Below are 15032 nucleotides of genomic sequence, written 5' to 3'. Positions count from 1 at the left end.
ACGTTCCTGACCTATTTATGTTAGTTTGTTATGTGTGTTAGTTGGTCAGGACGTGAGGTTGGGTGGGCATTCTATGTTTTCTGTTTCTGTGTTGGTTTTGGGTTGCCTGGTATGGCTCTTAATTAGAGGCAGGTGTTTGGCGTTCCTCTAATTAAGAGTCATATTTAGGTAGGCGTTGTCACAGTGTTCGTTGTGGGTGATTGTCTTACGTGTCTGTGTAATTGTTTGCACCATACGGGACTGTTACGGTTTGTTCGGTTTGTGTAGTCTAATTGTCCTATTCGTGCTTTCTTCTTGTTTTATGTAAGTTCGTCGTATAGGTCTGTCTTCACCGTTTTGTTAGTTTATACAAGTTTGTGTCTTTGTTAAATAAATATGTGTTCAAACTTCGCTGCGCCTTGGTTCCCTCAATACTCCTCCTTTTCGGTCGAAGAGGAGGAGGACCGCAGTTACAGGAATAACCCTAATCAATCGCATCAAACAAAAAAAATGCTATGTATTTTCATGAATCATTATTTTATATCTGCAATAATTCTCAAATAATTCTACCAAACAAATTTCCATATTTTATTATATTTATCCAGAAAAAATACACTGAACAAAAAATATAAACGCAACGTGTGGGAATACAGATATGCATGTAAAAGTAGGGGCGTGGATCAGAAAACCTGTCAGTATCTGGTGTGGCCACCATGTGCCTCATGTAGCACATGTAGCGTGTCCCACTCCTCTTCAATGGCTGTACAAAGTTGCTGGATATTGGTGGGAAATGGAACACGATGTCGTACACGTCAATCCAGAGCATCCCACACATGCTCAATGGGTGACATGTCTGGTGAGTATGCCGACCATGGAAGAACTGGGACATTTTCAGCTTCCAGGAATTGTGTACAGATCCTTGTGACATGGGGCCGTGCATTATCATGCTGAAAGGTGAGGTGAATGCCGGAGGATGAATGGCACGACAATGGGCCGCAGGATCTCATCACGGTATCTCTGTGCCATCAAATTGATAAAATGCAATTGTGTTCGTTGTCTGTAGCTTATGCCTGCCCATAGCAGAACCCAACTGGCACCATGGGTCACACTGTTCACAACATTGAAATCAGGAAACTGCTCTCCCACACAACGCCATACACCCTGTTTGCCATCTGCCCAGTACAGTTGAAACCGGGATTGAGCCGTGTAGAGCACACTTCTCCAGCGTGTCAGTGGCCATCGAAGGTGAGCATTTGCCCACTGAAGTCGGTTAAGATGCTGAACTGCAGTCAGGTCAAGACCCCGATGAGGACGACGAGCACGCAGATGAGCTTCCCTGATACGGTTTCTGATTGTTTGTGCAGAAATTCTTTGGTTGTGCAAACCCACAGGGCATAGGTCCACCCACCGGGGAGCCAGGCCCAGCCAGTTACTTTTTCCCCACAAAAGAGCTTTATTAGAGACAGAAATAATCCTCAGTTTCATCAGCTGTCCAGGTGGCTGGTCTCAGATGATCCCGCAGGTCTGCGGTTCTGAGGCCTGTTGGACGTACTGCCACATTCCCTAAAACAACATTGGAGGCGGTTAATGGTAGAGAATTGAACATTCAATTCTCAGGCAACAGCTCTGGTGGACATTCCTGCAGTCAGCTGTTGCATAAAAGCATAACTGTGGCATTGCATTGTGTGACAAAACTGCTAATTTTAGAGTGGCCATTTATTGTCCCCGGCACAAGGTTCACCTGTGTAATGATAATTTTGTTTAATCAGCTTTAATCTTGAAATGCCACACCTGTCAGGTGGATAGATTATCTTGGCAAAGGAGAAATGCTCACTAACAGGGATGTAAACAAATTTGTGCACAATTTGAGTGAAATAAGCTTTTTGTTTGTATGTAACATTTCTGGGATCTTTTATTTTAGCTCGTGAAACATGGGACCAACACTTGACATGTTGCATTTATATTCTTGTTCAGTGTACGTGTTCTCACGGTTTTTCGTTTTTAACACATAAAACCCACACAAATGTATATGATATAATTGAACTTATTTCTTTATTCTTTAATATTCATTTTCACGATATATGATAACGATTTGAGATTTACATTCCATCTTTTTGAAACCACAATACACTACACATACGGTTTTATAACATTTCCACAGGACCGTTGGATTGTGCAGAATGAAAAATGTCTTTATGCACATTTTCTTATTTTCATGATCTTTTCATATTTGTATGATTCAGACACTTAATTCCCGGACATGGAATCATTTCAATTAATCTCGCAGGTATAGTTTACAAGTAAAATGCATTATAATATGAAACATCAGGGGATAAATTCGAATTTACAGTGACCGAATTCCATTTTCCTCTGTCTGGGGCGAATATCGGTCAAGTGACGGACTTATGGGGTCTTCTTCAAACGATAATTACACAGGCTATTACTTCACAGGCATTTTGCCGTCTTTTTTCTTCCCAATTTCATAACCTGTGCGATATGTGTTTAGGCCTAACCATGTGTTTTAACGGTTATTCAAATTTACAAAACACGTCTTTCCTTACTCAGGTTGTGGACGTTTTCTTTTCCGCCTCCTAATTCCACAATACTTTTCTTTTGTCTGAATATTATACATTCAATGTAGCTGTTTATAATGACTGATGCTGTTTCAATATAGCGCTCGGAGAGAATACAAATGACTTCTAAATAAATCCCCAAGATATTTGGGATATTCCTAGTATTCATTAACACACTGTTTCATCATTCACAATATGTATTATATTCATGTTGCCTTGCTGCTAGCCTATGATGTATTGCCATTATATTAGTTCACATCATAATAGGTCCACATTACAGTATGTCAATGTGTTAATAATAATTAATAATCACATTCACTGCCCACTGAAACATTGAAAATCATGTCGAAGAAAGTGCCATCATATCAAACGCACAACTTTGTTTATACCGTTTAGTCACGATGCCGTCAAATTGTCGTCCAAAACCACCTACTTGCATTTCAAATGAAACGTCTCTCAAGATGGGAAACCACCACAGAGAGATGAAGAAACATGTCCCATTTCGCAATTTTGTGTAGGTCGATTGAACTATTGTAAACCTTCACTCCGCTGAAAAATATGGATATGCATTTTGTTCTCATATTTATACATTACAAGTTGAATTGTCCATATCATATTTAGACGCTGTCCCGCTGTGTGTGTGTGTGTGTGTAATGAGTGAGCGCAAATGAACGCTTGCACTGCATTCTGTGCACGCATTTATTTCGCATGAATTCTGTAAGCAAGGATGCACTGACTGCGCTCAGTGGGGATTTCAGTTATACACTACAAGGGGATGTGCAATAACATCGATATCCAGTAGACAGTGGCTTGGCTAATCTTCTATGCCATACTTGTAAGCTTCTATTAGTCCCTCCATTGAGTGGATGAAACCAGAGATGGCGCATATGCCTCCTATTACAAATATAGCGACATCAAAGAACACGTGGTGCCATAGCAGCTTTCTCCATAGTAGCTTGAGGTGGAAGAGGCTGGGGAGCAGAAAGCAAAGCCCCGCGCCCGTCAGGCTGCCGGTCAGACCCATGAGAAGGGCAAAATGCGGTACATAAACGGCCATGAGCAACGTGAACACCACAAGGCTGCATCTGAGAGTGAGGCCCCACGCTTTCAGTCTTCCATCGCCTCCATAGCAATCCGGGAACCATGTGTGTTCTCGTTCGCAGAAAAAGGATTTCTCCAATACTTCAACCGCAGCGAAGAATGGCAATGGGTATGACAGTAAAGCTTTGGCCACTAAGAAAAGGTTCACAACAGCCCTGATGGTTGACGGCAGGTTGTCGGTGATGACCTCCTTGGTTGCATCCGCCCAGGTCAGGTAGGCCAGAAGGGCGAACAGGCCTTTGAGGACGCATGCAGCGATGTGGGTCCAGTTCATCATACAGTGGAACTCGCTGGGCTTCACCATGTTCCCCTCGAGTGACGGAAGGAAAATCTGAGACGTGTAACTGAACACGATGATTCCAATAGAAATGGGGAACTTCTTCACATCGATGTAGAATTTTACTTTGTCCCAGGCCCAGTCGCGCGCTCTAGAGAGGCAGTAGGCAATTACCAGGATGTTGATGACGAAGTGCGCGATAGTGCACAGCAAACTGAACTTTGACACAGACTTGAGGTTCTTAAGGAAGGCGCAGGGCAGCAAGGCGGCGGTGGCCATGATGGCCCAGGACTTCTGTGAGACGGGGAGGGTGGGAAAGCTGTTGTACATCAGGTTTCCGCTCACAACCACGTACAGGATGCACGTCATTACCAGCTCGATGATCTGGGCTACATTCACGATATGGCCACCCAAAGATGGAAACCTCGGTTGACAACAGGCGTTTGCAATGTCCACGTAGGAGTCCCTTACACGCACCAGTTGGCCGTCTTCGTCCTCCTCGTACAGGCAGGCGATGAGGATTTTCCCCGTGTAGCAACACACCACGGCGGCGAAAATAATGAGAAACAGTCCGAGGTATCCCCCGTGGAGAATGGCGTATGGTAAACCCAGAACGAACATCCCCTGAAAACATACAGGAAGTTATTTATGGGCATAATAACCAGATCAATTCAAGATAAACGTTTACAAAATGTAGCCTGGTATTTGTTGATAATAACTAAACAGGGTCGGAGATGGGTGGGCGTAAATATAGGATTGCCAATTAAACAATTATTTTACAAAATGGAGCATTTGTTGAATGACTGTTGCACTTTACGTAGGCTGACGTGGATGACGCATTATGAGGTAGTGTGTGCATGATTCAATGGGTGACGTGCTTGCTTGTTGGTGTGGGTTCTGGTGGGCATTCCATTTAGCTGTGAGCGTGCCCTTTCCAGCGAATTTTGTAGTCATCAATAGGGTGGAGACACGTCCTGATTAAATGGGGACTGTCATGGTGGTGATCATAGCTTTAATAACGCATGATGGGACGGCGCTTGTCTTGGGACTTTTTTTTGCCACATAAAGATACACTGTCAAGTACATTTTAACACTTCAACGGTCGCCCCAGACCCGTTAGTACACCTTTGAAGGTGATAGAGACGCATAGCCTGTGCGTAATGCAACGATGAAATGAGCTATAGGCTAGCTATAACGTATATATGATTGGCTATCGAGGAAAGTAGAGCGCGGCGTAGTCTAAGCTATGTATATAAATGACCTTGACGAAATGACTATCTAGAAGGTCACCTGTCGATCTGAAGGGGAGATTCGGTCCTTTCGAATAGTGTAACTGCTGCTTGAATGCGCTCCAGGTCAACAGAGACAAGTTCGTGCGTAAAGTCGCATCAACAGATCAGTACGCGTCATGTTCTTTGTCAACTGGGAGTCTATGGGAGTACATGGAATTAGAATATTTGTGTTTATATGCGAGATATTTCATAATTATTCTCTAGGCTATGTGTATGGCTTCAGATAATGAAATACAACAAAACATGACCTTTTTCGCATTGGTTAACTTCTTATTGTAACAGTGTGTAGTTTATCCTATTTTCTTCATTTTTTCATAACCTTCCCAAACCACATCAATTATCTCCAAATACCCCAATTCATCTCCTTATCCAAAATCAAAAGGTTGTTTTGTGTGAATTGGGCTCGGGGATTTAAAAAAAAATGTATTTAAAGGAACCCTTGGAATATTAGTGTCTCGAGACATCCTGGATGCCTCCCACAAAATAAAATGATGTTCTGGCTTTAACACAGTCACTGCTGTTGCCTAGGGTCGGGTTTACGAGACTGTTGGAATATCGAATGCCTTAGTCTCTATTTGCCTTTTCACGAGGGATTTGTGTTCGCAATCAATTTGGTGTCAACTGAAAGAAAAGCTATGCAGGCTTACATTTATTAACATTTGGCTAGCCTATATATGGCAGGTAACACGAAGTAATCGTTGAATGAATGAGTGGGATAGGACACCTGCAAGCGCCATGCTGTTTTAATTACCTGGATTGCATTCGTGACATTCCAGCCAGCTTCCCACGCGGTGATTTTCGGGGATTTTTCTTCTTCTCCCAGACCTGAGGCTTTGGAAGCGGAGAGCGGAGGTCCGGTGCCATCTCTCTGGTAGTGGCTGTCCCCAGCCGCCATTCCATCTTCTCCTCCACCCATCCCACCCTCTCCGCTCCCCTCTCCAGTGTCACCACCACCCATTTCATCCGATTTCATTATGTCCATCTGCAGTCCTTGCCGGTGGTCGTAATCCAAATCATCGCATGCGGCGAAGCCAAGTCCCTCCTCGTCTGTGGCGGCCTGGAAGCCCATCCTGGCCATCATGCCGCTCACCTTCGCCGTGGATTTATTCGACACGGAGGTGGCCGCATCTGACATTTTATTTTGAAACTTGCTTCGGATTAAATGTGCCATTGTTGCCTTCTCTGTCTACCAGTCGGGGACAATTTTGTTGTTGTTGTTCAAATAAAATAAATAGTCAATAACTAGATTGCGGCTCTGTTTCTGGATATGAATAAAACGAAGCTATAGTACGGACGGTGGTTTTATAAAGCCCTGATGGTTTTTAAGTTGCTATCTCCACTTCTTGATCAAAGTACTCCTGTTCTTGATCATCCCCTGGTTCATTTCACCTTCAGACGTCGGCGCTCCGTCTTCGCATCTTGTGACCGCGCTCTAGTCTTTAGCGCGACGAAAACGTCCGAACTTGACGCGTGATTTTTTTTTAGGGGGTGGAAATGTATTGCGCAGAGGATTACGCAAAATTGTTGCAAGTGAATATATTCAGTTCGTTTATTGATAATAACGGTTGCAGCAACGCTGCCACAGTTGGTTTTACTTGGCGGTTACTGAGGTCAGTGCCGTACGCTGGAGCCTGGGGGTGGCACGGGGGAGGCACGTGTCATCATCAGCCTGCCAATACAAGGACTCGGCTTCGTGGAGCACGTCTCCAGCCCCCAGAGCGCGTAGCCACTCCACGGAAGAAAACGGGAGATATTTGCTGCATTTCTAGGGGAGGTGCTTGCGGTACCTTGTCCCCTCCCCACCCCCGTATTCTACAAAACTTCATTCTAACATCCAATTACATTCTGGGGGCTTTGAGTCTTGCATTACGTTACGTGTATAAAAGGATCTAGATGGAAACTGAAAGGAGACACACATCACATCTTTGGACCGGGTTATGTAACTTTCAGACTAGAATTTGATCAAATATTTGTTGCTTGACCATTAGTTGTTGTTGTTTTTTACGACAAGTGGACGCGCGTGTCTTCAGTGGCAACGATAGTTGATGTGCCTAGCCTACTGGGATTAATGTGGATCGAATGTCAAATTATTGTTCGTCTATTCATGAAGAAAAATGCTTATTCGTTGTTTAAAATAGGCTATCGGTGATAAGGTGGAAGTTATTTCCATATAGCCAATCGAGAGAGAAAAACATGTTTTTTTTGCTATTGATTTAAATTTAAATTCTGCATTATTTCTTAGGCTTGCATTTTACGCACCAAAACTTCTTCATTCGTTAGAAGAACACCGGTTTTCTTGGTAGGCCTATATCTAAGTCGAAAAATAATATAATTGTTTTAGTTTCTAAAACGGAGACAATAATTCATTTCGAAATTGGGTTTAAAACCGCTGCATTTTCAGGATCAATGCATTGGCTATACCACGTTTTATTGTGTCCGTAACGTACGTCATCAAGATAATATTTTTATGAAGCCATCTCCTTAATGTGTTTTTAATTTACCCTGTAGTTGGGAGAACTATAGCTTTTCAGAGCAAACTATTTATTTGAGATTGATAAGAGTTGGAAGTTCAAACAGTGTAAGGGGATTGCAGGTTTAACAATGGGATAATATCCAGGTTTATTGCTATACACGTGGACATGGATTTTCCTTTAACTAGGCTATAAATATTAAGTAAAAGTACTGACTCCTGCATGCGGAATCCAAACAGTGTATATTTTTTTATTGTTTAAAAACACACATTTTCAGATATTATACCACATCTATTTAATAAATAACCACATTTAGGCCTAGTTTGTAATATTGTTAATTATAATAAACAAATAACTTGCCAGAAATAGTAATTCCAAGTTCATTTAAAAGTAAGGCTATCAGTGTGCAAGGACCGGGCGTCGCAGAAGCCCGCAAATAGGAGCGCGATAAATGTCTATCTACATTTTTACTATAGGCCCACAGCAAGTCACGCCGACAGCTTTTCATTTTTCACGTCACTGAACGTTTGCGTGTTCCGCCTTCCAGTGTTTCCCTGGGCCAAAATAAAGAGTTCATGTTAGAGCGTGATACAGACTCTAATGCCTAGGACGAGTTTAGTTTTCTAGGCCTATTCTTAGTTTACGTTCAACCTATTTGGCGCTTAATGAAAAGTACAATTTGATTTGGAAAATGCTTTGTAATTTAGGTGACTTTCATTTAATTTATTTGACAGCTCTTTTTGGCGTTCTGCCGTGGGAACATAGGACGATTGCTTCTCTCTTAGCTTCAAGCTATAGACGTGTGTTTGTTTTTCAAATCCTCCAAAATGTCTTATTTTCAACAGAGTGACTGTTGATATTCTGAGATATAAAACCTCATGTTGTTCTGGGCTTGGGGGAATCCATTCATCCATCCATCAGTTAGAGGACTAATTATGTCGACGAGATTGGAGCGCTTTAGTCTTTATCCACTTAATTGGGGCTTTCTTTATGTTCTGATTGAGGTTCAGCACCACGCGCAGATAAACAGCGACTGACCGACGTCGCCGATTTGGTTGTTTGAGTGCTGAATGAAAGCGTGGATGGGGTTTAGCCTATTTTTGTCGTCTGTCTGCTGGACTATATTCAGTGGAATACAAACCTACTGAAGGCTCCATGTAGCAGCTTACCATAATATGTTCACATTGCATTTTAGCATACAGCCCAGTAGCCACGTGCATCTTGATCCCCCCCCCCCCCAAAAAAAAAATAGGTTACACTAAAACATCAAACATCATCAGGAATTTTCAGGAAAATACCTTAAATACATCTTATGAAAAACAATTGTTAAAAATCCCACCAGTGATTGGCAATTGTATGCATATTTAAATCGTAATATGCCATCTCAATTGCAACAATTATGGTTTAAAATGTAGCCTACAGTTTTTTCCATAAAATATATGAGAAAGGGGGTTTACACATGACAATGCCAAACCTAAACGGTATTTTCTGCTTTGCTGAGAGAGAAGGCAGAGATATACACGCGGTCCCCAGAGTGAGGGAAAGGGTTAATCACAGGCAGCGTTATCAGCCCGTCCAGACCTCCTCTGATCTGTACTTACGACTGTCTGATTGAATGTCCTGTAAAACGAAAAGAACAACCGTGACACGAAAAGAAAGGGGGGTTACAGGGCTGAATTTAAGGTCGATTCCTACAGCAAGACTTGCTTACAAATAACGACTGTTTATTAGCCTATAATTTATTAACGATATATTTTTTTCTTTACATTCAAGAAATTAGCAGATAATATTTTTGTATTATATTTTTATTACCAAGAATATTAAGTGAAACTGTCAAAACAAAAATGTTTACACACGTTTACACCTGCACCAAAAGAAAAGCTCAATGATGTCATAAATCATGATTATTATGTCAAGTGCGCTCATGTTCCATGACCACATTAAAAGCCCAGTGCAGTCAAAAACGTGATTTTCCTATATTTTATATATTTCAAAACTATGAGGTTGGAATAATCCTGTGAAATTGTGAAAATTATGATCATCCTCTTTTAGTGTAAGAGCTGTTTGAAAAGTGACATTTCAGCCTGTATAGGTGGGATGGAGTTTTGGCCTACCTGGTGACATCAGCAGGCAGTAAATAAGTTAATAGACCAATAAGAAAGAGAGTTCCACACCTCTGCTAATAGCAGTTCGTTTTCAGTTTTCCCCTCCCCACTCAGACCACTAGTCTTAGCAAAAATCTTGTCTGAAAAGTTGCTCTTTGCTAAGAAGCTATTTTTGTTTATTTTTGACCGTTTTTAATTGAAAACAATTACAGTAAGGTAATTAATTGTTACACAGAAATGATTTGATATAGAGAAAAAAACGTCTGAATTGGACCTTTAATATCGTGGTATTGTCGTTTTGTGTGATGGCAGGACTATGCAGGTGCAAAACCCCAAAACTCATCAGTTAACGTTAATGGAATTCGCAAATGGAGATCGAGGGAATCTGAGAGTTGTCTCACTGTCAGATTTCCCCCACCATCATTCAATCTTTAGATATGGCCCTGCAGTTATTTTGCAGCTATACCAACATGTACAGAATATTCCATTTGAATCTTGATAAATATCATCAGCAATTAAAGGTTCGTATATTAACGCGCGCGCGCGCGTGTGTGTGCGCGTGCGTGTGCGTGCGTCTGTGTTTGTGTGCTTTTTGTCGAAAATGTTTATTCGAAAATATTCCTGGTTTTCTGTTCAATTGCATGTAGGCGAAAGTGATTTTATCTAGTCATTGCTCAGTTGATCACCTATCATTGAAGGCAATGACGGGTGAAGATGTCAGGTCTCAGGAGGATTCTCCACTATTTGTTGTCACATTGAGAAGACAGCTTAAGTGAAGATAGCCAAGAAGTGCTTGTCTCATATCGCACGTAGCCAATCCGGTTTGACGCTCTATTGTTTTTTTAAGCACCTTTGTGTGTTGTATAGACCTAACCAGGGGAATGGGGGGAAAAAATATTCACAAGCCATATTTTTTTGCATGATGGTGGAGTCAATCGAAAACTCATTGTGATTTTTCTGCCTCTTTCCTCACATCCACTCACCGGTGGGTCTCTAGTCCCCCTCCCACCCCAGCATCACCCTCGGCTCTGCAGCAGTCTGCTCGGTCCTTTTCCCCATTACACACATGGCTGAACTGGCACAATTGGTTCTTTGGCTTCATGCCCCCCTCCTCCTCCTCCTCCTCCTCCTCCTCCTCCTCCACGAACCACAAAATGACTAATTGGCACAATAGGAGCCACTGAATAGATTATGTTTGTAAAATATTCTTATTTGTGGTTGAACTATAACACAACCCAACGAACACATGTAGGCTATGATAGCAAGCAATGCCAGAAATCATTTATAAAATAACAATCGTATAATTTCCATAAATACGATATTTTTCTCAAGGGTGCGTGTGTGAGAGAGAGAGAGACAGATAGAGAGATTCTATAATAAAGCGTGTGAACCACCCGTGACTATTCTGTGAACGCGCTGCGGGCACGTGAATCAGTATGTATGGTGTTGGGAGACGTCTCCTACAATATACTCAGCGGAGAGAAATGAAAACGCTCACTGTCACAGGCCGTGGTGATGCTGGAAATGGGGGGGGGGGGGGGGGTCAGAGAGCCGCCGAGCATCTTGCTCATGCTTTGCCTAAAACAATTGGTATATAAGGGAATAGGGACTTGATACTGGCGACAGATGTATGAGTTCTCACGAGCTAAACATAGTCTCGGCTTCGTTTTGATGCCTGTGTTTTGATGTCAGCTGTGTCCATTTTACAGAAGAAGTAGGTTACCCCTTGTCACATCAAGTTTGTATGATATAACAATAAACACATTGAGGTCTAACATCATGATGTATGTAGTAATATGATCCAATGATTTCATTCAAGGCTACACTCTTCGAAAAAGGGTTCCGAAAGGGTTCTTCAGCTGTCCCCAAAATATACTTTTTTTGGGGGTTCCAGGTAGAACACTTTTTGGTCTTCTAAATGGAACTCTCCGGTTCCATTTAGAACCCTATCTGTAAAGGGTTCTACATGGAACTCGAACGGGTTCTAACTGGAACCGAAAGGGTCATACCTGGAACGAAAAACGGTTCTTCAAAAAGGTTCTCCTATGGGGACAGCCGAATAACCCTTTCAGGTTCTACATAGCACCAAGAGTGTAGCAGCCTTGACCTATTTTATATCCTAAGAAAAACGTCTCAAATAGTCCAGCAGATTGAGCCACTGAGAGTGCATTACCTAGGCCTACTTTAGCCTAGTCCTTTCATTTAACCCTTGGCTGACTGACTGACTGACGTGGTCCCATCATAGACTGCTCAGCGAGGCAGAAACGAACACATAACACACTTCAATTAATAAGGGAAGCTGAAAAGACACTCGGTCTCTCTGGGGAATCAGGGAATTAGCCTATCCAGGGATCTTTTCTCTCTCCTCAATCCAATAACATTAGCATCACAATCACAGGTAGGCAGGGACTGCATTATCTCATTGATTAGCCAATATTGAGCCAAATGACATTGCCAACTTCAATTAAATGCATAGACCCCCTACTACAACCAAACAGAAAAATAACAAACGTTGTGTTATTTCTATGAAATAATATAACGACCTATATAGGTCTATCATCTTGACTAAATGAATACCATCATGGGGGGGAAAAAGACAAGGTTACTTATTGAAAAGTGAGTAGGAGCCTAGGCCTACAATCTCAGACAAATAGGCAATAGATATAGATTTGACCGCTTCACATGCTTCTGTCTCCGTCAGGAAAACCCACCCCAGAGATGCATCCAGGTGGCGCGGTGGTAAACGCTAAGAGCTTTTTCATTATGGTCCTAATGCGTTTGTTTAATGGCTTATTATGAGGCCCCGAGAGGGCTACCGGAGAAGTGGGTTATATTAGCCCGCTGGGCCTGTATGCTCTTTGCCAGGCAAGGAATAGCATTTCTGGTTTGAAAAAACCCAACACATATACACATTTTTAAATATTCTGTAGATCATTTAGGCTACTGTGGTTTTAACCAAATAATATTTTCAGAAAGAGGAACCAATGTGATTCCTTTTAAAATGCATTGTAATTGTCATCATAAAAATGAGTTTAGGCCTATTTCATTTGTTCATTTTTCATACAGTAGGCCTAGCTATATCCTCATCATAAGCGCACGTGTGGTCGGTGGTGTCTCTACTCTCGCTGCCGGTGGTTTTCTCTCCTGGTTAAGTGGCTTTGTTTTTCCTGCGGTTCCGCGTGCTCCCCAGACGCCGTTTGCTGTTAAACCGGGGTGACTCCGCTCACTCCATCACCTTTGACGTTCGTCTTTTCGCCCGAGCCCGGTTTTCACCTTCCCGCTGCGACACATTAACATTGTAATTGCCTTTTACCCCTCGTTTTGAACACAATAAACTCAGCTGGTCCGTTGGGACGAGCGGCTATGGCCCGGGGCTGGCACAATGAACTACGCCATTGATTTATCACACTAACTGTAACCACTTTCAACTAGGACTCGGGCCGTACATGGTTGGGCGCTTGCCTAGTGTTTACCGTCTTCTAGACTATGTCTTTTAAACAAAGCAGCAAATAGTGGCGATGGTTGATTCAACACCACGGACAGCAGGGATAGCGCAGTTCTGATGTTTCGACCCACAGCACCACAGCAGTCGACCGTTACTCGGGTGCCACTGCAAACAGTCTCCACTGAGGGAATCCCTGTGGATAAAAAGCCTAGCAGCCGCGACAAGCCTGCATGGAAGACTCCGACATGAACCGTTTGCCAGACTGTTCAAACATATCTGATTGCAAACGTTTGCAGTTAGAATGACACATAATATGTAGTAAATCTGTAAATGATTGACATAGACATGGAGATAGTAACACAACATAGTTTCATTTGTATACAATAATTGACTGTCATGCTAGTGGCAATGGGAAATAATCAATGGATAGCACACTTAATCCAGCATGGGCGCTCGAGAGCCTGGGGTGGGTGTGTGTGTGTGTGGCAGCTCATGGCTCTTGTCTCCTTGTAGTGAGTACAGACGTGAGTCACAGACAGACACGGTAGAGCATGTTGTTCTCATTAATCTTGAATGTGTGTGAGAAACGCTGCTATATCGTCAGCGTTCCCTGGGCTCCCACTCCCAGCCCTGGGCCATGTTCAATAGAGGAGAAAGCGTTTTGAAACGGGGAGGTAGTGTACTACATGAAGCTTGACCAATAAGAACACAGATTCCTGCTATAGTGTGCCCTGTATGTACTGTCTATGACTAAGTAAGCTGAAGCTGCCAGCGTACCCCCAATTTCTTTTGAGATGTCTTTCGATGAGTCATTCCAAGTCAGAATTCGGCAATTCTGTTAAAGTCCAAATCTGAAGTCCTAGGTTAGTACGTTAAACGATGCAGTGAGTTGATCAGCACTTGACCCCCTTTTTAGCTCTGACTCAACGGATATCTACTATATTGAGGAAAAATGTACTTTCTATCTCTGTGATACGTAGGTGTCCCACCTAGCTATCTTATTTGAAGGTGAATGCACTAACTGTAAGTCGCTCTGGATGAGAGCGTCTGCTAAATGACTAAAATGTCAATGAGTCCATGTTGGATACTGTATATTCTTTCCCACCTCAGGCCATTGCTGTCTGTAAACATTTAGCAAGTCAATTGTACTCGTACAGGATGTGATTCGATCTGCCACTTTCAAGGGACAAGACACTCAAACCTTTCGGTTGTGTTGTTTTTTTCCTGGTTGGGTTCGTTTCTTGACCCACCTTATTCTAGCATTTTGCACGGGCCGTTATATCAGCAGTATCCACCTCGTTTCAATTAGCAGAAGCCTTGTGTTTATTAGCAGAGCACTCACCACCCTCTCATAACTGTGTGTCTAACATGGCACCCTGTCCACTACATAGTGCACTACCTTTGACCAGGGCCTATGGCTCTGGTCAACAGTAGTGCACTATGTAGGGAACATAGGGTGCCATTTGGGAAACCCACACTCTGAATGATTCCATTGAAATACACCACATTGTCTCCGAATTGAGTGCATTCAGAACTCCTGAAAGGTTTTTTTTTCTTTTCAGCGCTCACTCACTGTGATGATCTCTGGATGGATACAGGGAACCCTTTGGTTTGATTGAAGCTAGCAGAGCTCTGAACTGGAATGTTTTAGCATACCTTAGTATAGCTTCAGTCAGGTTAAATACATTTTTTAGAAAGCTGTTTGCCTTCATAAACGGCTGATTGTGTGCGTGCATGTGTGTGTGTGTATTCGCAAGCATATTTCTGTGTCCTCTCTCTCTGTCGGTGT

At 42.6% G+C, this 15032-nt stretch overlaps 1 protein-coding gene across 1 annotated transcript; it reads right to left on the bottom strand.

Annotated features, from left to right (window-relative positions):
• Nucleotides 1–2007: 2007 nt before the first annotated feature.
• On the bottom strand, nucleotides 2008–6895 carry LOC129814850 (vesicular inhibitory amino acid transporter-like). Its single transcript, XM_055867945.1, has 2 exons — nucleotides 5974–6895; nucleotides 2008–4554 (listed from the first exon to the last, which is right to left on the bottom strand). Exons 1-2 carry the CDS (start codon nucleotides 6391–6393, stop codon nucleotides 3367–3369), a joined length of 1608 nt encoding a protein of 535 aa, XP_055723920.1. The 5' UTR covers nucleotides 6394–6895; the 3' UTR covers nucleotides 2008–3366.
• Nucleotides 6896–15032: the final 8137 nt, after the last annotated feature.

The sequence above is a fragment of the Salvelinus fontinalis genome, chromosome 18 (assembly GCF_029448725.1).
Source record: "Salvelinus fontinalis isolate EN_2023a chromosome 18, ASM2944872v1, whole genome shotgun sequence".
Taxonomy (NCBI): Eukaryota; Metazoa; Chordata; class Actinopteri; order Salmoniformes; family Salmonidae; genus Salvelinus; species Salvelinus fontinalis.
This window is presented reverse-complemented; position numbering and strand designations above follow the sequence as displayed.

Bases quoted from the DNA above. Each gene is read 5' to 3' on its own strand.
- LOC129814850 (XM_055867945.1), bottom strand. From the start codon at position 6,393: ATGGCACATTTAATCCGAAGCAAGTTTCAAAATAAAATGTCAGATGCG. The intron at 4,555-5,973 runs GTAATTAAAACA...GTATGTTTTCAG, and splicing joins ATGTCACGAATGCAATCCAG to GGGATGTTCGTTCTGGGTTT.